Source organism: Microcebus murinus, chromosome 1 (assembly GCF_040939455.1).
Source record: "Microcebus murinus isolate Inina chromosome 1, M.murinus_Inina_mat1.0, whole genome shotgun sequence".
In the NCBI taxonomy this organism is placed as follows: Eukaryota; Metazoa; Chordata; class Mammalia; order Primates; family Cheirogaleidae; genus Microcebus; species Microcebus murinus.
The window spans coordinates 102495134-102519438 of NC_134104.1; the positions used below are offsets into that span (position 1 = coordinate 102495134).

The 24305-nt window shown below is 32.9% G+C and overlaps 1 protein-coding gene across 1 annotated transcript in view; it reads right to left on the bottom strand.

Annotated features, from left to right (window-relative positions):
- The window catches only part of LEKR1 (leucine, glutamate and lysine rich 1), a 185005-nt gene that overhangs the window by 88533 nt on the left and 72167 nt on the right, over positions 1 to 24305 (bottom strand). Inside the window, exons 5-6 of the mRNA XM_076004425.1 lie at positions 21107 to 21282; positions 7088 to 7273 (exon numbers count right to left, since the gene is read on the bottom strand). Coding sequence (XP_075860540.1) covers positions 7088 to 7273; positions 21107 to 21282 — 362 coding nt within the window. The remainder of the gene's footprint in view (positions 1 to 7087; positions 7274 to 21106; positions 21283 to 24305) is intronic.

Below are 24305 nucleotides of genomic sequence, written 5' to 3' on the forward strand. Positions count from 1 at the left end.
AAAAAAAAATCAATGTTGTTGTTTTGTTGATCTTTATTGTACCATTGTTTTCTATTTCACTGACTGCTGCTCTTATTTTTATTATATTTTCCTTCTGTGTTCTTTGAGTTTATTCTTTTCTTCTTATATAAGTATTAAAGGCTGTACATTTCCCTCAAGGCACTACTTTGGCTACATCCCACAAGTTTTGATATATAGTATTTTTACTATCATTTAGTTCTAGATACTTTTACATTTTAATTAGAATTTCTGTTTAAACCCAAAAATGATTTAGCAGTTGTGTTTTTATAAAATTGTAAATGAGGCCGGGCGTGGTGGCTCACGCCTGTAATCCTAGCTCTCTGGGAGGCCGAGGCGGGCAGATTGCTCGAGGTCAGGAGTTCGAAACCAGCCTGAACAAGAGCGAGACCCCGTCTCTACTATAAAAATAGAAAGAAATTAATTGGCCAACTAATATATATATAAAAAAAATTAGCTGGGCATGGTGGCGCATGCCTGTAGTCCCAGCTACTCGGGAGGCTGAGGCAGAAGGATTGCTTGAGCCAGGAGATTGAGGTTGCTGTGAGCTAGGCTGACGCCATGGCACTCACTCTAGCCTAGGCAACAAAGCGAGACTCTGTCTCAAAAAAAAAAAAAAAAATTGTAAATGAAACAAGGATACCCACTATTACCAATATATTCAACATTGCATATGAAGTCCTAGCCAGTGCCTGAGTGTTGTCATGAACCAAGGATTATGAGTAATCCAATTGAATGCTCCTGAGGTCTCATGAAAACCAGGGGAAAAAAGAAAAAAGAGATTGAGAAATCTAGCAAGCTTCCAGGTACAAGAAATAGTTACTTTTAAATGATAAAGAATCAGAGCTGTAGTAGACTTCTCATCTGCAACACTATAAGCTAAGAGCCAATGCATTAGCATTTAGGTTTTTTGAGAAAAAAGATCCCAAGACACACAGCTATGACATTAAATCCATCAAGTAGAAAATTACATCATATTGTATATTATGAAGGAACATTTACAAAACTTGATCATGTATTTAACATAAAGAAAAACTTAACAAGCTCATTCTTTAATCAGAATACCCCAAATAAATAAATAAATAAATATCCAAAACAATTAATTACTTAGAAATTAAGAAATGTACTGCTGGATAACCCTTCAGTAAAAGAAAATATGAGAAATAACAGATTATTTAGAGAGTATTCAAAAGAAAAAAATTTCACATTAAAAGCTATGAGACTGACAAAGTATTACTCATAGGAAAATTTATACCCTTAAAGACCTATATTATTTAGAAAAAGATGATAAATAAATAAGTATTCATCTTCAGAAGACTAAAAAATAAAAAGAAAATACTGGAAGAAACTGATAAAATGGAATTAATAAGTACAGAAGTGAAAAGTAATATTATATGAAATAAAAGTTGCAGAAAATATAAAAAAATCCCAAAGCTAGGGCTCTGAAAAGACTAAAAGAAAAAAAATGTCTGGCAAGCCTGATTAATAATAAAACATAAAACAAAAATACACAAGATCAAAACTCAGAACTCAGGTATAACAATAGATAGAGGAGATATTTAAAAAATAAAATCATGTATTACATACTACCTTATGGCTATAAAAGTTTAAATTTATGAAAATAAATTATTTCCTATCAAAATAAAAATAATCAAAACTAATGTGAGAAGTGAAAATTAAATAGTTGTATTGTCACAGAAAACTTTGGAAATATTAAATATTATAACTCCCATTGAAAGATGCATGAATCAGATTAGTTCATAAATTGAATTGAATTAAGCACTGGGTTCATAGTGGAATTTTATCTAATTTTTAAAGAACAGATAATCCAATGTTATTTAACCTATTTATTTTGAAAAGTTTACTTAATTTTAATACAAAATCTGACAAAATTAGTGCTCCCCCCCAAAATTTTAAAGTCCAATCTCACTTATGAACATAGATACTAAATCTATAAATAAAATATAATTATGTAGAAAACAATATGTAAAAAAGGAAATAATGTAGGGTTTATACCATGCAAGGAAAGGTGGTTTACTATTAGGAAATTTATCAACACCAATCTATTTTACAAGTTGGTTAAAGGACAAAAAAAAAATGTTATTATAGTCATGGTCTGCATAACAATGTTTTGGTCAATGGACTGCATGTATGACAGTGGTTTCATAAGATTATAATGGACCTGAAAAATTCTTATCATCTAAGTGACATTGTAGCCATCATATCATAACACATTACTGACATGTTTATGGTGATGCTAGAGTAAACAAACCTACTGCTCTGCCAATCTTATAAAAGTATAGCATATATAATTCTGTACAGTATAATAATGATACTTGATAATGATAATAAATGACTATGTGACTGGTTTATGTATTTACTATATTATACTTTAATTGTTATTTTCCAGTGTATTTCTTCTACTTGTTAAAAAAAAGTTAACTATAAAGCAGCCTCAGGCAGGTCCTTCAGGAATTATCCCAGAAGAAGGCACTGTTATCATAGAGGACAGCTCCATGAATGTTATTGCCCCTGGAGACTTTCCGGTGGGACAAGACATGGAGGTGGAAGACAGTGATATCTACAACCCTAACCCTGTGTAGGCCTAGGTTAATGTATAGAATAAGTATATAAGGAAAACTATTTTTGTACAACTGTACAGTATGCTTGTGTTTTAAGCTAAGTGTTATTACAGAGTCAAAAAGTTTATTAGAAATTTTAAAAGTCTGGGGTAGATGCCCAGCAATGGGATTGCTGTATCTAATAGTAGTTCTACTTGTAGCTCTCTGAGATATATCCATATTACTTTCCACAGAGGTTGTTCTAGTTTGCAGTCCCACAAGCAGTTGTATGAGTGTTCCTATCTCTCTGCATCCACACCAAGATTTATTGTTTTGGGACTTTTTGATAAAGGCTATTCTCATTGGAGATAATAATTGGCCACAAAAAACAATGGTGATATAGCATCGCTTGTATTATCCTGGATAGAGCTGGAGCCCATTCTACTAAGTGAGGTATCACAAGAATGGAAAAGCAAGCACCACATGTATTCACCATCAAATTGGTATTAACTGATCAACACTTAAGTGCACATATAGTAATATGGGTGTCAGGCAGATGGGAGAGGAGAGGAGAGTTGGATATATACACACCTAATGGGTGCGGTGTACACTGTCTGGGGGATGGACACGCTTGAAGTTCTGACTTGTGTGGAGCAAAGACAATATATGTAACCTAAACATTTATACCCCTGTAATATGGTGAAATAAAAAAAATTAAAACAAATTTTAAAAGTTTATAAAGTAAAAAATGTTTTACTTTTTTACAGTAAGCTAAGGTTAACTTATTAGAGAAAGAAAAATATTTTTCAATAAATTTAGCGTAACCTAATTGTACAGCATTCCTAAAGTTTACAGTGGTGTACTGTAATATCCTAAATCTTCCCATTCACTCACCACTCACTCACTGACTCACACAGAGCAACTTCTAGTCCTGCATGCTCCATTCAGTGCAGGCACTGCAGTGCAGTGCAGTATATAGAAGTACCTTTTTAAAAAATTCTTTTATATTGTATTTTTACAGTACCTTTTCTTTGTTTAGATATGTTTAGATACACAAATACCACTGTGTTACAATTGCCTACAGTATATAGTACAGTAACATGCTGTACAGGTTTGTACCAAGGAGCATATAGTCTAGGTGTATAGTAGGCTATATAATCTAAGTTGTGTAAGTATATTCTATGATGTTCACACAATAATAAAATCACCTAATGATGCATTTTTCAGAATGTATCCCCATTATTAAGAAATGCATACTGTACATCAATAGATGCTGAAAGGGCATTTGTCAAAATCCAAAAGCACTTCTAATAAAACATCTAAGTAAAATAGCAATAGAAGAAAAATAAAGAATATTTACGGGCCGGGTGTGGTGGCTCACGCCTGTAATCCTAGCTCTCTGGGAGGCCGAGGCGGGCGGATTGCTCGAGGTCAGGAGTTCGAAAGCAGCCTGAGCAAGAGCGAGACCCCGTCTCTACTATAAATAGAAAGAAATTAATTGGCCAACTAATATATATAAAAAAATATATATTTTTTATGCGCCGGGCATGGTGGCGCATGCCTGTAGTCCCAGCTACTCGGGCGGCTGAGGCAGAAGGATTGCTTGAGCCCAGGAGATTGAGGTTGCTGGGAGCCAGGCTGACGCCACGGCACTCACTCTAGCCTAGGCAACAAAGCGAGACTCTGTCTCAAAAAAAAAAAAAAAAAAAAAAGAATATTTACCAAAAAAACAAATGCTAAATATAATTCCAAGTGGCCAAACACCAAATAATTTCAATTAAAATCAGGATCTAGATGAGAATGCTCGCTGTCACCATTATCATTTAACTGAGTCTCACAAGTTCAAATGAATTTAATAAGATATGAACAAGATAAGAAAATTAAAAGACAGATGTAAACACTGGAAAAGAACAGATGAACTCTTTTGGGGGGTATGGTCACTGGTGGTATTATTATATAATTAGAAAATCCAGGAGTCACTAATAAAAAACATCTACTATAGAAAAAAATGAAAACTTGGTAAAGTGGGCAGATAAAAAACAAATATACAAAATTCAATAGCTTTTGTCTATCAACAAACACAAAGAAATTGAAATAGTAAAAATAGTCTATTCATGGTAGAGGCAAATGATAATAAATTTAATAAGAATGAAAAGGAAAAGGTTTAATAAAACTATAGAATTTTATTAAAGAATAAAAACATTGAAAAATGGAATGATAAATCATATTCTTGAATGAGAAGACTTTTACAATATTAAAAAGACAATATTACTTAAAATGTCAATTCTATCAAAAATTAGTATATAAACATAATGCAATTCCAGCTATAATCCCTGTTGGGATTAGAATTGGGTGAAATTATCTTAAAGTTTATGTAGAGGAATAACTGCTTATGAATCTGTAACAAAGGTATAAAGATTAGAGAGAGAAAAACTTTCCTAGGTTCCTCTCAGAGCCTTTGGATCAATGGTAAATAAAACTATCTTAAAGTTTAAATGGAAGAATAGCTGCTTGCAAATATATATTTAAAAATAAGGGCCGGGCGTGGTGGCTCACGCCTGTAATCCTAGCACTCTGGGAGGCCGAGGCGGGCGGATTGCTCAAGGTCAGGAGTTCAAAACCAGCCTGAGCGAGACCCCGTCTCTACTATAAAAATAGAAAGAAATTAATTGGCCAACTAATATATATAATATAAAAATCAGCCAGGCATGGTGGTGCATGCCTGTAGTCCCAGCTACTCGGGAGGCTGAGGCAGGAGGATCGCTTGAGCCCAGGAGTTTGAGGTTGCTGTGAGCTAGGCTGACACCACGGCACTCACTCTAGCCTAGGCAAGAAAGCGAGACTCTGTCTCAAAAAAAAAAAAAATAAAAATAAAAATAAAAATAAGAACATCTTTGTTTGTATAGTGGTAAGTATCAAAAAAATGTTTTTAAAAAGTAAGAATAGTAGAACAGAAGAGAGTAATAGAGTAATAGTTGCTAGTCCAGATGGTTCATGACTTAAATGATGGTTTGACTTACTCTTTCGACCTTATGATGGGTTTATCAGGATGTAACGCCATTGTAAGTTGAGAAGCTCCTTATAACTTATGATAGGGTTATAGTTTCTATCAAATGGATATTGCTTTTACACCACTATAAATTGGAAAAATTGTTAAGTTGAACCATGGTAAGTTGGGGACTCTCTGCTGTGTTGCTAGTATTAGATGCATTTTTTACTTAGATATTTTCAACTTAGGATGAGTTTATTGAGACATAACCCACACTGTAAGTCAAGGAGCATCTGTATATATATATATAATCTTAACATATGACAAATAGTAGTTCTATGTAGTAGGGGAAGAATGGATTATTTAATACATAATACTGATACAACTGGCAGCCCCTTTGGAAAGGAATAAATCTGGACCCCTACATCTCATGCCATATTAAAAATGAATTTTATAATATAAGTATTAATGAATTAGTGAAAGAAAAACCAGGAGTATATGTACTATCTAGGAATGGGATTGTTTTAACCAAGACTAACTATATAAACAATGAAAGATAATTTGATCATACCAAAATGAAAAGATTTGATATTGTAAAATTTACCATTAAAAAATTAATAAGCAAATTATACATTTGAGAAAAATGAATATAGAGTATAATTAACATCTATAATATACAAAATGCTCCTAAAATTTATCAAGGAATAAACAAAATCTGGTATTAATATACATATACACAATGAGATACTATTCAGTCACAAAAATGAATGAAATCCTATTATCCACAGCAACATGGATGGAACTGCATACAATGGAAGACATTACGTTAAATTAAATAAGCCAGAAACAGAAAGTTAAACACTTAGGTTCTAAAAAATGTGAGTTCCCTTCCCTATTTCAGGTTAGCTTTGGGATTGGGTTAGTGGCAAAGATATTTTCTAAATGACTACTTGGCTCTAACCTACATTCACTGCTAAAAGATTAATTTTTCTAAACCACTGTTTTTATGGTATCATTTTCCTAACTACCAATTTTCAATGATTACGTAGTGTCTTCAGGTAAAAGTACAAACTCTTTAGACTTATGGCCAACATAGGCTTTCCTCTGAGATAGAGATGTGTTTAAAATCTTTGCCCGTAGTGCCCCAAGCACAATTTTTAATCTTTTCATTTGGGAAAATGAAGGATTGCCTAAAAAGTTAGATTCGCCTTTAAAAGGAAATATAGGAAAACATAGATATACCAAAGTAAATTCCACTGTTTTTCTGAAATCTTACTTTGTAGTCAAAATGTGTTTCATACCTCCACTTAAGTCTTATCACTCTACATGGTAAAATTGGAAGGAATGATAGCAAATATTGATCACAGACACAGTTATCACCATAGTTACTAATAACTAGGCATATTTGCAAATACAAAATAAATCAAGACTCTGTTGTGATTATAAGAAAAAAATTAGATATTTTCTTATATACCTATAAAGCTAGTTGCTAACAATGGCAAAAAATAATTTTCGTTACCTAGTACTTCTTTTTGCAAATCATAGCATCTGGCTTGCAAGTTTACTTCCTGTTGTTTGGATGTCTGAATCTGCTGAGCCTTCAATATGGCTGCATCTGACAACAATTTCAGATTTTTCATTTCCTCTTCAAGACATAGCTTATTTTTCTGGGACACTGTCAAACTTTTATTTAGTATGTCTATTTCTGTAAAGAAAATTCAAAGTTTACAAATAGTCAACATTGAATCATAAAACATTTCTCCAATAATTGATTAGTTTCTTTTAGGAAATTAACAATTGGAAGCTGAGTTTTCTGAGATTATAATAACACCTAACCAAAAGGTTAAATTTAAATTAAGTAGCCATTCTGAAAAAGAAATGAGAAAAAGGGCTATAATGCTTAATAATGCATGAAATCTTTTAGTAATTTTTTTTAGTCTTTAAGTTGTATTAAATGGCAATATAACCTGTTTTTAAATGCTTACATAAATAAAAAACATATTATCTGTGTAATGGTCTTGGTTTTATTACATTGTTTTCTTGCAAAATGTATCAAAAAAGTAAATTTAAATATGCTAACATGAGCTGGTTCAGTAGCATCTGTAAGACAGTAACTAGGATACATTCTATACAAATTAGGAAGAAAGGCAGTAGGAGTAGAGAGGACTTCTAGAAGGATGTAGGGTCTAAAAATAATACATTTATTGGCAAAAAGCATTAGTTAATATATCTTATTAGTATAAAAGTACTCTGCTCCCTCAAAAATAAGACCAGAATTCATCATAGCAATTATTTGTCATTATTCTACCTAAATTAAATTTAATAAAAATATGTCTTTACAACTCAGATTTAAATGTGTTACTTTCATATAATTTTGTGAGAAATGTATAGAGCACATTATCCTGCAGAACGATAATTAGCAAGCTCCATCATTCTTTTCTGCACTGCTGCTTTAACTTACCATTAAATTACAAGAACACACACAAAACAACAATAAAATACTATGAAATCTGTACACCCACAATTAATTGAATAGATGAGGATGTGATCCACATGAAAATCTGGATAGTTTGCTTTTCCAGAGGGTTCACTTGACTTTCCCTTCTCTGGTTAGCCCATCTTGACTGGACTGTGTGATGGGCTCAGCGTATGATCAGATGTCAAAAGGCATCGGCTTGGTTTATTGCTCTTGGAGCCATCAGAGCAGAAAGAGCAGCCACATGGGTGAAGACCAGAAGTAAAAATATATAGGACAGATGTGGCAGCAGAGAAAATAAAGCCAGCAAATGGCTACAGGAGAAGTAAAGCAGTCAGCCAAGATGAGGCACTAAAAAGAGCATAACTTAAAAGATGGTGATGAGCAGGATCAGCAATGAGGACCAAGGAGAGAAAAGCAAAATGTCTTTCCATGGGTAAAAAGTACATCTGGGGATGACATGATATTATACCTAGAAAAGCCCAATGATTCAACCATAAGACTCCTTGACCTGATAAATGAAGATGGTAAAGTCTCAGGATACAAAATCAATACACAGAGGCATTCATATACACCAACAACAGTACAAGTGAGAACCAAATTAAAGACTCAATTCCCTTCAAAATAGCAACAAAGAAAATAAAGTACCTAGGAATATATTTAACTAAGGAGGTAAAAGACCTCTACAAGGGAGAACTATGAAACACTGAAGAAGGAAATAGCAGAGGATGTAAACAGATGGAAGAATATACCATGCTTATGGGTTGGCAGAATCAACATTGTTAAAATGTCTATACTACCCAAAGTGACCTACCAAGTCAACACAATGTCTATCAAAATATCATCATCATTTTTCACAGATATAGAAAAAATAGTTTTACGCTTTGTTAAAGCGTAAAGACCCTGTATAGCAAAATCAATCCTAGGCAATAAAAACAAAAGAGGAGGTATCAATTTACCAGACTTCAAACTATACTACAAGGCTATAGTAATTAAAACAACTTTTTACTGGCACAAGAACAGGGACATTGACCAGTGGAACAGAACAGAGAACCCAGATATAAAACCATCCTCGTATAGCCAACTAATCTTCGACAAAGCAGATAAAAACATACACTGGGGAAAAGAATTCTTATTCAATAAATGGTGCTGGGAAAACTGGATAGCCACATGTAGAAGACTGAAACACGACCCACACCTATCACTTCTCACAAAAATCAACTCACGCTGGATAACACACTTGAACCTTAGGTATGAAACTATTAGAATTCTAAAGAAAAATGTTGGAAATACTCTTCTAGACATTGGCCTAGGGAAAGAATTTATGAAGAAGACACCAAAGACAATCACAACAGCAACAGAAATAAACAAATGGGACCTGATCAAATTAAAAAGCTTCTGCACAGCCAAAGAAACTGTCAAGAGAGCAAACAGACAACCCACAGAATGGGAGAAAATTTTTGCAAGCTACACATCCAATAATGGGCTGATAACTAGAATCTATTTAGAGCTCAGGAAAATCAGCAAGGAAAAATCAAACAACCCTATCCAAAAATGGGCAAAGGACATGAACAGAAACTTCTCAAAAGAAGACAGAATAATGGCCAACAAACATATGAAAAAATGCTCAACATCTCTAATCATCAGGGAAATGCAAATCAAAACCACAATGAGATATCACTTAAGTCCAGTGAGAATGGCCTTTATCAAAAAGTCCCCAAACAACAAATGCTGGCATGGATGCGGAGAGAGGGGAACACCCCTACACTGCTGGTGGGACTGCAAACTAGTTCAACCTCTGTGGAAAGCAATACAGAGATACCTCAAAGCAATACAAGTAGATCTACCATTTGATCCAGCAATTCCACTACTGGGCATCTACCCAAAAGATCAAAAGTCTTTTTATGAAAAAGACACCTGTACTCAAATGCTTATAGCAACACAATTCACAGTTGCAAAGCTGTGGAAACAACCCAAGTGCACATCAATTCTTGAGTGGATTAATAAAATGTGGTATATGTATATCATGGAATACTACTCAGCTTTAAGAAACAATGGTGATATAGCACCTCTTGTATTTTCCTGGATAGAGCTGGAACCCATTCTACTAAGTGAAGTATCTCAAGAATGGAAAAACAAGCACCACATGTATCACCAGCAAATTGGTATTAATGGATCAACACCTAAGTGGACATATAGGAATAACATTTATTGGGTGTCAGGAGGGTGGGAGGAGTGAGGAGGAGATGAGTATATATAACCACAATGAGTAAGATGCGCAACATTTGGGGGATGAACACGCTTGAAGCTCTTACTTGAAAGAGGAGGGGGGCATGGGCAATATATGTAACCTTAACACTTGTACCCCTATAATACGCTAAAAAAATCTAACTAATTAAATTCGGGCAATGAAATTTTTAAAAAAGTACATCTGGGAGAAAAAATTGGTATTTCTGACAGACCTGGGGCATGAGCACAAAGACTCTGGCACTTTCTTTACTTTTAGTTCCTACTCAAAATAGTAAACCTGGAGAAATAATTTGGCAGAGACCAAATAAGTGGGGGTCTACTATAGTCCAGTGATTATGTGGGAATTTTATTCCCTAATAATATCTATGTGCTAAAGTTTTAAAAAGAATGTAATAAAGAAAATAAGGTTAGTTTTTCTTTACATCTAAGAAGTCTTTCTGAGTATTTCTGTATCCATAAATGTGACTTCTTACGGCTGAATAAACTGTACGATACCATACCCGTATCTGTCTGTGTTTAAGTCAGACTGACACTGCAGAGAAGCACACACATGCTGTCACCTATTTATCATTTGCCAAAATGGCACTGCTTAGGTTAGCAAGCTGACTCTGTTAATGTACACTATACTCTAAAATAACTACTCATGTCAGTGTGACTTTCTAACTGACATGAAAATAAAAACCTGCAATACAAATTTATTTGTAAAATATATTCTAACACATGGAAAAGTACAGCAAGATTTCAAAACTAATAGGAGCTACAACATTCCTAATATAGAGTAAGGAAAAAGTAAATTCAATGGAAGCGAGTTAACTTGCCCTAGGCAAACTAAACATTCCTATACCTATGGCACTCCTGGTGCCAAAGATTCATTTCTACCTTTGCCTTCATACAATTTCATACTTGTCAATCATGTGTCCCAGTTTAGGGTTCAGAAATTATGATCCATACCAGGTCAACCTATCCCTGTCATTGTATAATACCCACCTTGGGCCTTCCCTGTCTCAGCATCACTCCATGAGAAAGGTCCTCCTATCCTCACACATTCAGCCTACCACAGCTCAAATGCTACCTCTGCGCAGAAATCTTTTCTGACGGGATCTGGACATGAACTTGATATTCCTGGAACTCACAACAATTTGCACCATTTGTACTGCACTGATCACATGCATACATGTGATCTACTATTGAAGTATAAATTATTTTAGGCCAGACATATATCTTACTTGTTTTCATTCCCCCCATAATTTCTACCACAATGTCCTAGAATTAAGAGGAGCTCAACAAATACCTATTAAATGAATAAAGGCAGTATTGAGCAAAGCTTCTAAATTAGTTTCTAATATACCACTAGTTGAAGATCCTGAATATGTATTTATCTCAGCCATCATTTCAGAGGCAGGCATTTTGAGCCCCATATTTTTTAATGTCAGAGTAGGTTAGACAGTTAAAACATACATCCAAAAGAAAGAAACATTTTTAATAGAATAAGCAAATAGGCCTACTTTATCCCCAATTTCATCAATTTTTTGAAAAATGTGGACTACATTTCTAAGCCTAATCCTGGATTTGAATTTTAAAAGTTCAAGAGCCATTTAGTCAATAGTAGTTTGGGAGTGGAAGCAAATTTGATTTTTCACCTGATAAATATTCTGCCTTGGTAAAAAATTTGTTATCCGAAAGTTCTTTTACTAAAATAAGTATGCTCTGGTTTAAGAAAACTTAATCTATGAATATTTAAATTTAAAAATATTGATTACATAAAACAATATTCATTCACTAGAAGAATATGAAATACTTCACTCACATCTGCTGTTCAATATTCAGCATACATTATCAGCAAGAAAATATTAAGCAATGCTTGTTTCTAGGAATGTTGTTTCTGTATTGTACCTGGATTTTCAAACCTAATTTTAACATGCAACTCTTTTAAAGGAGCTAAATAGTATTGTAAAATGTGAATGGGGTTTACTTTATTTATTAGTTTGCTAGGACTGCTGTAAGAAAGTACAATAGATTGAGTGGCTTAAGTGACAGAAATTTTTTCTCACAGTTCTGGAGGCAACAAGTTTATCAAGGTGTCAGCAAGACTGGTTCCTTCTGAGGGCAATGAAGAAAGGACCTGTTCTAGGTCTCTCTCGGCCCTATGTCTTACATGGTGTCTTTTGGTGTCTGAGTACAAACTTTCTCTTCTTATGACACCAGTCAGATGGGATTAGGGCTCACCCTAATGACCTCATTTTAATTTAGTTACCTCTTTAAAAACCCTATCTCCAAATTCAGTTACATTCTAAAGTACTGGGGGTTAGGACTTCAATACTTCAACATATGAATTGAGTGGGAGTTTGGGGACACAATTCAGCTCATCACACTATATTTTAGAATATTTGTTATTTAAAATGTTTGCAATATTATGGAAGTTTATAGCCAATATATGTTTTTAGCTTTTAGAGTAAGTGCTATTACATAATTCTTGAGCTAGTGCAAGTACCATTATTAGTACTAATCTTATCTAATCAATTTCTTTACCTTAATAAAAATTTTTCTTTTGGTTTTAGTCCTGTGATCTTAGTCAAGTGAATTTAAAATTGTTAGGTCATTATGTCATTAGGAAATCTCTTTATATAACCTTATTATCAAGGCATTCTCATGTTACATAGTGTGATCATTAATTTATAAGACTTTACAAAGTTTTATTACAATAATAGGAAAAAAGCCTCAGTTACTAGATTGATTAAATGAAGGAATCAAAAAACACAACACAGATTTTTAAAAAACTTTTTATTTTAAGATAATTATATATTTACAAGAAGTTGCAAAAAAAGTATAGGGAGGTTCTGTCTCCCCTTAACCATACTTCTGTTCATGTTGACACTTTGTATAACTGTAGTACATTATCAAAACTAGGAAATGGACATTGGTACAATCCATAGAATTTATTTAGATTTTTTCAGTTATGTGAGAAAGTGTGTATAATTCCATTCAATTTTATCACAAGTGTAGCTTCATATAACTACCACCACAGTCAAAACACAGAATTGTTCTATTATCATGAATCTTACTCCTGCTACCCCTTTATAGCCAAACCTACCACTATCACCACTCATCTCTAATCCATGGATACCACTAATCTGTTCTCTACATCTATAATTTTGTTACTTCAAGAATGCTATACAATTAGAATCATACATTATGTAAGCTTTGGAGATTGGCTGTTTTCACTCAACATAGTTTCCTTGAGGTTCATTCAAGTTGTTGCATGTATTAATATGTTCTCTTCTTTTGCTAAGTAGTATTATATGGTACAGATATAGCACAGTTTGTCCTTCATCCATTGAATGACACTGAGTTGTTTCCAGTTTGGGGCTATTATGTATAAAGCTGCTAAGAATATATAAATACAAGTTTTTTTTGTGAACATAGGTTTTCATTTTTCTAGGATAAATGCCTAAGAATACAAATGTTAGGTCATGCGGTAAATGCATTTCTAGTTTTAGAGGAAATTATAAAATTATTTTCTAGAATGGCTGTACCATTTTACATTCCTACTAGCAATGTTTTTTTCCTTTTTCTTATTTATTTCTTTTTTTGTTTTATTACATTAAACTTCATTTTAACCCTTCTCCACTTTGGGCTTCAAAGTCCTCATTTGAATATTTGCTACTACCACCCTACTAGCAATGTTGAGTAATCTGGTTTCTCTGATCCTTGCTAACACTTGGTATAGTCAGTCTTTTTAGTTTTAGACATTCTAATAGATGTGTAGTAGTATTTTGTTATGGTTTTATTTTGCATTTCCCTGATGGCTAATGATGCTGAACATTTTTGCATGTACTTATTTGCCATTTATATATCATCTTTGGTGAAATTTCTGCTCATTTATTTTGCCTATTTTCTGATTGGATTTTTTAATGTAGAGTTGTAAGAGTTCTTTACATATTCTACATACAAATGCCTTGTTGTATTTGTGGCTTGCAAACATCTTCTCCCAGTCTGTGGCTTTTTGGTTCATGCTTTTAACAGGGTCTATCACAGAGAAAAAAATGCTTAATTTTGCTGAGATCCAATTTATCAATTTTTCCTTTTAGGTATCATACTTTGGTTCAAATCTAAGAACTCTTTGTCTAATCCTAGGTCCCAAAGGTTTTCTTTTTTTTTTTTTCCCTAAAAGTTTTATATTTTACATTTAAGACTGTGATCAATCAATTTTGAGTTAAGTTTTGTATAAAATGTAAGGTTTAGGTCAAGGTTCTTTTTCCTTTTCCTTTTGGCCTAAGGATATTAAATTGTTCTAGCAACATTTGTTAGAAGGACTATCATTCCTCCATTGAGTTGCTTGTGTATCCTTGTCAAAAATTAGTTAAGCTTATTTTTATGAGTCTAATTATACATTATACAGATTTTTAAAAAATTACTAGTGCAAAACATTAACTTTGTTCCCCTTTTTAGGAGAAAAGCAATAAGTTATATACCCATACTGGTAATGTCCAATAGTAATATGTATAATGCAAGCCATATCTATAATTTTAAATTCCTAGTAGTCATATTGAAAATATAAAAAATTTTTAAATAAAATTTTAAAATGTAAAAATAAATAAAATTTTTAAAATGTAAAAATAAACATGTAACATTAATTTTAACAGTGCATTTTATTTAACTCCATATATCTAAAATGTTATCATTTCAAAAAGAGGCTATAGCCATATTTCAAGTGCTCAATAGCCATGTGTGGCTGGTAGCTAACCTAATGGACAGTGAAGGTCTATATGTTTTTTGGTCTCCTAGCTGTGGCTAACACCTGTAATCCCAGCACTCTGGGAGGGCAAGAGGGGAGGACTGCTTGAGCCCAGGAGTTTGAGACCAGCCTGGGCAACAGTGAGACCCTTTTCCGACAAAAAATAAAAATAAAATAAATTAGCTGGGTGTGGTGTTGCATGGCTGTAGTCCCAGCTACTCAGGAAGCTGAGGCAGGAGGATCACTTGAGCCCAGCAGTTTGAGGTTACAGTGAGCTATGATGATGCACTGTACTCTAGCTCTGGCCACAGAGTGAGGCCCTATCTCAAAAAAAAAAAAATCTGATTAAGAATTGTACTACTGATAATAACCCACATAAAATGTGTTCCTGGCTTTCAGGCAAGTGTAGCTCAGAATGAAGACTCTGATCTCTTCTCAGATTATAGAAGTAATATATAAACATTACCCAAAAAACCTTAGAAAATACTCAGATTTTAAAAAAAGAATATAAAGATTATCAGGAATCTTACTATTAAAATTTGGGTGTACTTGTACTTCCATTTCAATTTCACAAAGCTCACTGACTAGCTACTATGTGACATGCACAACTCTCTTAAAACACTAAGAATACAGCATTTAGTACAGCAGTCAAAATTCCTATCTCTGGGGAGATTAGTAGGAGGAAACTAATAGTAGACACATAAGTCAAATGGATAAGAATATTTCTGACAGTGATAAATATTATTGAAAATGAAAGAGAAAATTGGGATAGAGAAGAAGTGTAAGGGAAGGCAACTTTAACTAGGGTGGTCAGCAAAAATCTTTTTAGGACATGAATTTGAACTAAGACCTAAATCACAAGAAGGAGCAGCTACTTGTTCTGGGAGATTGTTAGTCAATTTCCCCTTCAGAAACCTGAAGTGCTTCCCTCTTTCTATATATCATACAGTCGTGGCCATGGGTGACTTTCAGGGAGAATACTGAGTGAGGTTTACTGAGAGAGGAGTGTTGTTCCTCCACACAGAGGGGTTGTCAGTGTGTTCTTGCTTGTTCTTTCCTTTTCTGTGTTTGTGACATACTGCTATGTGTGTCATAGCACACATAGCCAGCTACATTTCTGGCTATGTAGTTTTATAAAAATTACAGTCCTAAAATGGACAATTGGCTTAAAAGATTCCTGAAAATAAAACATGAATTACAGAAAATATTAATTATGCCAAACAAATGAAAACAAAAACTGGTAGAGTTGATGCCTCTTCTATTCTAGTAGTATTGAGTTCATTGTTACTGATATTATGAGGTAAATATTCTATAATGAGATGTGATAAGACACTCAAAAATGAGAAAATTATAAATGAGATAATTTGAAATGTGGATTAACATCTTCTATACATATTACAATACAATGACTATGATTAAAGAGACTGACAATACTAAGTGTTGGCAAGAATGTGGGGCAAATAGAGCTCTTGTACACTGCTGGTAGAAATGTGAAAGGTACAACCACTTTGGAAAACTTGGGTAGTTTCTTATAAAGTTAAATATAACCTGCCATATGGCCCAGCCATCCCACTCCTAGGTATTTACTAAAAAGAAACAAAAACATATATCCACAAAAAGACATATATGAATGTTCAAATAATGGAAATGATGCATAGAGTATATTTGCATGATGAAATACATTATATAAAGTATAACTATATTATTAATTGTAGGAGACACTGTCACTGCTCTACCCATATCCTTTGGACTTTCAATGTTCATCTATGGACTTCCATCTTCCAGCATCTGCATATCTGTGTCAGAGGAACCTTTTCCCTGCTACAGTTAATAATACAGTTATACTTTACATGGTTGTTATAATATTTCTCTATTTGTCTAAATTTAATTCTTAAAGTTAATTTAAAAATTCAAAAGGATGTCATCATATACAACTGCATTTCTGAAGGCACATGTTATATGATAAAATTCTTAAGAAGTGAAATTGAAGTTTCATGGTTTAAAATGATTTCTTTTTGCCAACATTTAGTCATGAAAATTTAAAAACAGAGAAAAGTTAAAAGAATTGTATAGAAAACATAAATATACACATCACCAAGATTACAATTAATATTTGTTTTATTACATAACTATTTATCTATCAAACAGTTTATCCATCCATTTATCTTTCTTTTTAATGAATGTCAAGGTAAGTTACAGATATAAATATACTTCTCTCCCAAACACTTCAGCATACAGATTAGAGTTTAATATTTATATATATTTCTTCTTATTTTCAAGTAAAATTTACATTTTACTTGAAATGCTTTTTACATGCACAAAGAAATGTACAAATCCCAAGTGCACCAATAGATGAGTTTGGAAAAATGCATCCAGCTGTGTAAACCAAACCCCTATGAAAACAGAGAATTACCATCACCACAGAAAGTTCCCCTTGTGCTTTTCCAGTCAATCCTGTCCTCCAAGGCAACCACTGTTCTGTTTTTATCTCACCATAGATTAGTTTTGCCTATTCTAGAACATGATATATATAATCATACAATATGCATTATTTATGTAAGGCTACTTTCAGGAAGCGCAATATTTCCAAAGTTTATCCAGGTTACTGCATTATCTGTAGTACATTACACATTCCATTATATGTGTTCAGTTGTTTTTTTGATAATCCATTCTCCTATTGATATACTCCTGGGCTTTTTCCAGTTTTAGAACATTTTAATCTGGCTGGAATAAAGGTGCTGAATAGTCTTCTATAAGTATTTTGTGGACATTTTCTTGGGTAAATTCCAAAAAGTGGAATTTCAAGGTCATTGGATAGATGTATTTTCAGTTTAATAAAGAACTGTCAGATCTTTTTTCAAAGTGGCTGCTGCATTTTACACTCTCACCAAATTGTATGAGGATTCCGGTTGCTCTACTTCCTCACTAACATCTCTGTTGTCTTTTTCATTTTAACCAATCAGGTAGGCTAATAATATCGAACCCTTTTTCTCATATTTATTGGCTATTTGTATATCCTCTCTTTGAAATATTTGTTCAAATCTTTTGGCTATTTTTGATGGGACTGTTTGTCCTTTTATTATTGATTTGTGGGTGTTCTTTATGTAACTTGCACAACAATCCTTTGTCACATTTTGTAAATATTTTTCTCTTTGACTTATCTACTTATTTTCTTAATGGCATCTTTTGATGAGCAGATGTTTTTAATCTTGAGGTCTAATTCATCAATTTTTGTTCTTCTATAGTTCTTCTGCGTTCTAGCCAAGAAACCATTTGCTATCAAATCATAAAAATGTTTTGCTCTGTTTCTTTTAGTAGTTTTATAGTTTTATCTTTTACATTTAGCTTAATGATTTATCTTAAATTAATTTTTATGTATGATGTAGGAGTTGAGGTATTTTTTATTTGTCCATATGGGTATGTAGTTTTTAGCACAATTTGTTGAAAGACTTTCTTTTTCCTACTAGATTGTTTTGGTGCTTTTGTCAAAAGTCAAATGATGTAAGTAGAGGTCATTTACCAGGCTATTTTATTCCATTGATCTTTTATTGATCCATATGCCAGTACTATACTGATTTGATTACTGTAGCCTTGTAATAAATCTTATGAGTCAGGTGATGTTTAATCCTCCATCTTTTGGATTATTTGAATACTTTTTAAAGAGTTATCTTTTTTAAATTTTAAAAACATTTTATTTATTTATTTTTTAGATAGGGTCTTGCTCTATCACCCTGGGTGCAGTGGCATCATCAAAGCTTACCACAAACTCAAACTCCTGGGCCCAAGAGATCCTCCCACCTCAGCCTCCTGAGTAGCTGGGACTACAGGCACATGTCACCATGCCCAGCTAAATTTTTCTATTTTTTGTAGTGATGGGGTCTTGGTCCTGTTCAGGCTGGTCTCAAACTCCTGAGCTCACACAATCCTCTCACCTCAGCCTCCCAGAGTGCTAGGATTATAGGTGTGAGCCACTACTCCCAGCCAAGAGTTATCTTTTAACTTATTTATTAGCTTTTTAGTTACATATCTTTCTATTTTATCTTTTAGTGGTTGCTTTAGGAATTATACTATACATCCTTAGCTTTTTAGTATAAATAAAATAAATATTCCATCATGTCACATAAAATACAAAAAAAGTATAACCAAATGGATCCATTTACCCCTTCCCTCTATCTTTTATGCTCTACTTGTCACATGCTATATTGACATATTTTATAAACTCTACAATATAATATCCTTTGCTTTAAATAAGTATGTAAATTCTTTTTAAACTCAAAGGAAAAAAGTCTTTTAAATTTACCCATATTTGTCACTGATGGTACATTATATTCTCTCTTAAGGACCCTGGGGCTCTGTTCATTTTTTTTTTTATGTTTATCTTTTTAAACTGAATACTTTCTATTGATCTATCTTAAAGTTCACGGATTCTTTTTTCTATAGATGCAATATGCTATAAAAGTCCATCCATTGAATTATTTCAGTATTATATTTTTTAATTTTTTAATTTCCCATTTTTAATAGTTTCTCACTGAGATTTTCTCTTTCTTATTCACTACTAGCACATTTTCCTTTATGTCCTGAGCACAGTTATAACAGCTGATTTAAAATCCTGATCAGCTAATAATCCCTTCTGGGTCAACTCAGTGTTGGTCTCTTACTGACTGTCTATATTTTAGATATGAGCCATATTTTCCTATTTAAGTAATTTTGGGTTGTATCCGGAACATTGTGCATATTGTGTTATGGAGACTCTGGATTCTTTTATGTTCCTTCAACAAGTATTGACTTTTTGTTTTGTTTTATGTTAATCAGCAGTTAATTTAGCCAAACTCAAACTACTAAATCTCTTTCCTATTTCCCCTGGGGTAGATGATAGCTAAAATATCAATTATTTTAGTTTTCCATGGGCTGTTAGAGTCTTCTTTGTGCACATATATTTCAGGGATCACTTTTCTAGGATATCTTCTCACTTCTCAGAGGCTAAAGCTGCCTTGATCTCTGTCTTCCAATCTTTGGACCAAAAATACTATAGATTTCTATCAGCATTTCGGCTTCCCTGCATGAAGCAAACTGTACCCTGCCCTCAGTCCAACAGCCGCAAAAAATTTAAAAGGAATCTACCCTAAAAAATAAAAATAAAAATAAAAAATAAATAAAAGGAATCTACCTACTGTTACATCTTTCTTTCAGTGTTTCTAAAAAAATTTTTAATAGGCTGTTTTTGGAGCAGTTTCAGGTTCACAGGAAAATTGAGCTGAAAGTACAGAAAATTCTCATATACCCTCATCCCCATGTGTATTACCTCCCTTGCTATTGACACCCTGCACTAGAGTGGTACATTTGCTACAACTGATGAATCAGCATTAACATATTATTACCACCCAAAATTCATAGCTTACATTATAGTTCACTCTTGGTGTTGTGTATTTTATGGATTTTGACAAATGTCTAATGACATGTATCTACCATCGTAGTATCATGGAAAATATTAATAGTTTCACTGCCCTAAAAATCCTCTGTGCTCCACTTATTCATCCTTCCTGGCCCAGAACTCCTGGAAATCATGGATCTTTTTACTATTCTACAGTTTAGTCTTTTCCAGAATGTTGTATAGTTGGAATAATACAGTATGTAGCCTTTTTAGATTGGCATCTTTCACTTACTAATATGCCTCCTTTTAATTTTTGACACCCCTCCATTAAGTGCTTGGTTTGGGTCACTCTCAAATGTTTATTTTGTCCAGAATTGATGGTTGTTATCTGTGGGAAAGCTGATTTAATATGAGCTGCTCAGCCAATAAAAGAAGAAAAGTTTTAAAAATACAAATTGGTATATTTAATAGTAATAACGAGTCTTGTCCACAGCTCAAGATAGATGTATCATAGCTTATCTTAGATCAGACAATGATTATTAAATTTTGGGGTTAGCATAGATCTTAATGGTTATCTAGTCTCCCAACTGGTAACAGGTTTAAGAAGTCAATCCTAATTCCCATCACATAAAATATCATTATTTCACTACTTAAGATGTACCATTTACCAAACATGACAATTATGTTCTATATATACATAACAAACCTGTCAAGGCTGTTTCACCTATAGATTTAATTTGTAGAAAAACTTCTCCTTTCAGTGAAGTCCAGTTTTGAAAATTATCATATACTTCATCTTTAATACTCATTAGTTCTCTCTTAGTAAAAGTAAGTAATGAAAGAGTCTTATTCCAAAAATATTTGTACTCCGACAATCTTTGACTGTAAAGTAATAAAAAATAGGATTTTTTAAAAACAGTAAGCATAACAAAAAATATTCCTTAAAAATGTGATTTTAGAGTGACCATATAACCTATTATCTAGCTGGAGACAACTCTGAAAAAAAAAGAGGGTGTTATTCATATTATGCTGAGACAACAGATATAAACTGGAAATATCTCAGGTAGACTAAGGCATATGGTCACTCTAACTCATTTCCATTTTGCCATTTTAACTACAAAGAAAGATAGCTAATTATCTTCATATGTATTTATTCTATTAATCTTTTTTTATTAATCCAACAGCAAACATTTAGTGAAGAAAATTATGTCAAAGCAATTTAGTCATAGAGCCTAAATGAGATCTTAGATTCTTAGCATTCTTCTTACATACTATGGTTCCACAAGCACAAAATTTGGGGGTAATAATAAAACCATTCAAAGTGACTGATTTAGTGTTCTGCTTCATCAAATCCCACAGCTTAAACTAATCACATGCTTTTTGTCATCTCGGTGATTTTTATTACTTCAGATATCCTGGCTATAATTTCCTTAATAATCAAGCAAGATGCAGACAGTAATTTACAAGTTATCAGTGAAAAGATGACTGAAGTCATGAAAGTGTAATTATTTTGTCAATATTTACGTCCCTAAGTAGACTAAGATATATAATGCAGAAGTTCTGTCTTATTCATCACAATCTTGTTAGCATCTAGCACAATGTCGACCGCATATTAATAGTATGTGCTCAACAAACATTGATGAATGAATGTAGGAGTGAATAAAACAGATTCCTTATCAGTTGCAGGAATGAATAAGTAAGAAGTGCTAAGGATGACTCAATCAGCACACAGAGCTGGGAGCTAAGGAGAATGTTGATTTCAGAAGGCACAGAAAGAGTTCAAATAGGTCACTTAAGCAAGGGAACCAAAAGTGAGGTTGGAAAGCCTGATATAGATCCAAGAAGACTCCGATAAGGCAGGAAGACAGGGGCTGAGAACTAAGTCAAATTAAGGGGCTCAGGGGAGGCAGCTGCTAAAACCAGGCTGTACACATGGGGATGGGGCCTATTTGACAGCTGGGGATATTTAACAGAAGAAAAGACTGGATATAGAGGTAGATGCCTCTGTAAGAGAGAAAGGCAAGAAATAGAAAATTCAAGCTTGTTAGTTAAGAGCAGATCCAAGTTTTGTGGAATCTAAATCTATATGATTTCTCCAAACAAAAGAAAAAAGAAAAATTATTACTATAAGATTAGGTTAAAAAGTGCATAATTATTTATAGAATGAGAAAAATCACTACAAATAAAATTTTAAAGTTGATAAATTCCAATAACAGCAAAATACAGAAAAGCAATAAAACTTTTTAGTAAGTAACAGCTCTATAATACTTTATTGACTATAATTTTAGGACAATCATTTTATAATATTACTTTATGTGGAGAGAATATAAACCTTATATAGCTTTTCACCTTGTGTGGCCATTTGCTTTATTATTATTAAAATAATAGTTTAGTAAGATATTTTGGCTACATAGGTCTTTTTTTTGTAAAGCCATGTAAATATTTAGCATTATCAAGTTTGGAGAAATCCCTATCAAATTTTTCTCATATATGAATATAGGATTTTGGCATTTCAAGTTCTTTTGGAAAGTGGCTAATCTTAAATTGTCCTTGAAATAATGAAACTCATGAACCAGTTTATCCTAGGTGTCCTCCTTGAATTATATTATGATTTTTATTTTATATTCAATGATGCTAGTAGTTTTTGTCAAATAAGTAAGAATCAAATCTTTCTTCAGTGTATTTGAATATTTAACTCTTCTTAATTGTTTTATTAAATAATCTAAGAACTTTTATTAAAAATTTATCCCTTTCTATTAACAAATTTCCTTTGATGTAATCTGAAAAAAATTGTTATTACAATTTGCTTCTTTATGCTAGAACAATTTCTATTGCTTAATTTGTTCATATTATTGCTTTTAGTTTATTAATTTAAAAAAATTCATACATATCCAAACTAATTAGTGTAACTTATTACTTGTTTTATTGAAGCATTCTAAAATGTTTTTCCAAAAGGCAATCATATTGGTGTACTCCCAAGTCAACTTTCCCTTACTTGGATCCTCCAAACACCTGTGACTACTCAAATGGTAAACTGACATCAGAAGTGAGCTACACGGAAAATCAGAATGAAAAGAGAATTTTTAACAAGTTACAACTAAACAATCACTATCACCAGGAGCCCTCTCAGAACCCTGGAAGAAAATCTTGAGTGAGAACTCTGAATCTTAAGCATCATCTGGTTTACTAAATCTGCCTGTATTGGTAACCTTAACTTTCTCTGTGAAATATGAGGCAAGATGAACAGCTACTAAGAAATGAACAGCACCGATGAGCCTAAGCAGAAGAGTAAGGATTCCTCTAGAGTTTAACCACCTAGAAGTAGGAATAAAAATTGAGAGTTTTAAGGATAAATACAACTAAATGAATAGAGGAAAAATAACTTGGAGTATTGGTAAACTCCTCTATGTAGAAAATCCTAAAGAATACACACACACACACACACACACACACACAAATACTAGAACTAATAAAGGGTTCATTAAGGTCACAGGATACAAGATCCATACACAAAAAACAATTTTATTAACATTTCTGTGCATTAGCAATGACCAATTCTCAAAATAAAATTAAGCAATCCAATTCATAATAACATATTATTCTTTTTAGAATAATAGTTAGAAACAAATTTAATAAAAGCGCAAGAAAACAAAACATTTCGGAGAGAGCTAAAGATGCCCATAGAAAGACATACCATGTTCAAGAACTGAAAGATTCAATACTTTCAAGGTGGCAATTCTCCCCAAATTGATCTACATAGTCAATGCTGTACCTATCAAAATCTTAGCAGACTTTTTTTCTATAATTGACAAGCTGATCCTAAAATTCATATGAAAATGCAAGGAACTCAGAATAGCGAAAACAAAGCAAAGAAGAAAGTTGAAGTACTTACATTTCTTGATTTC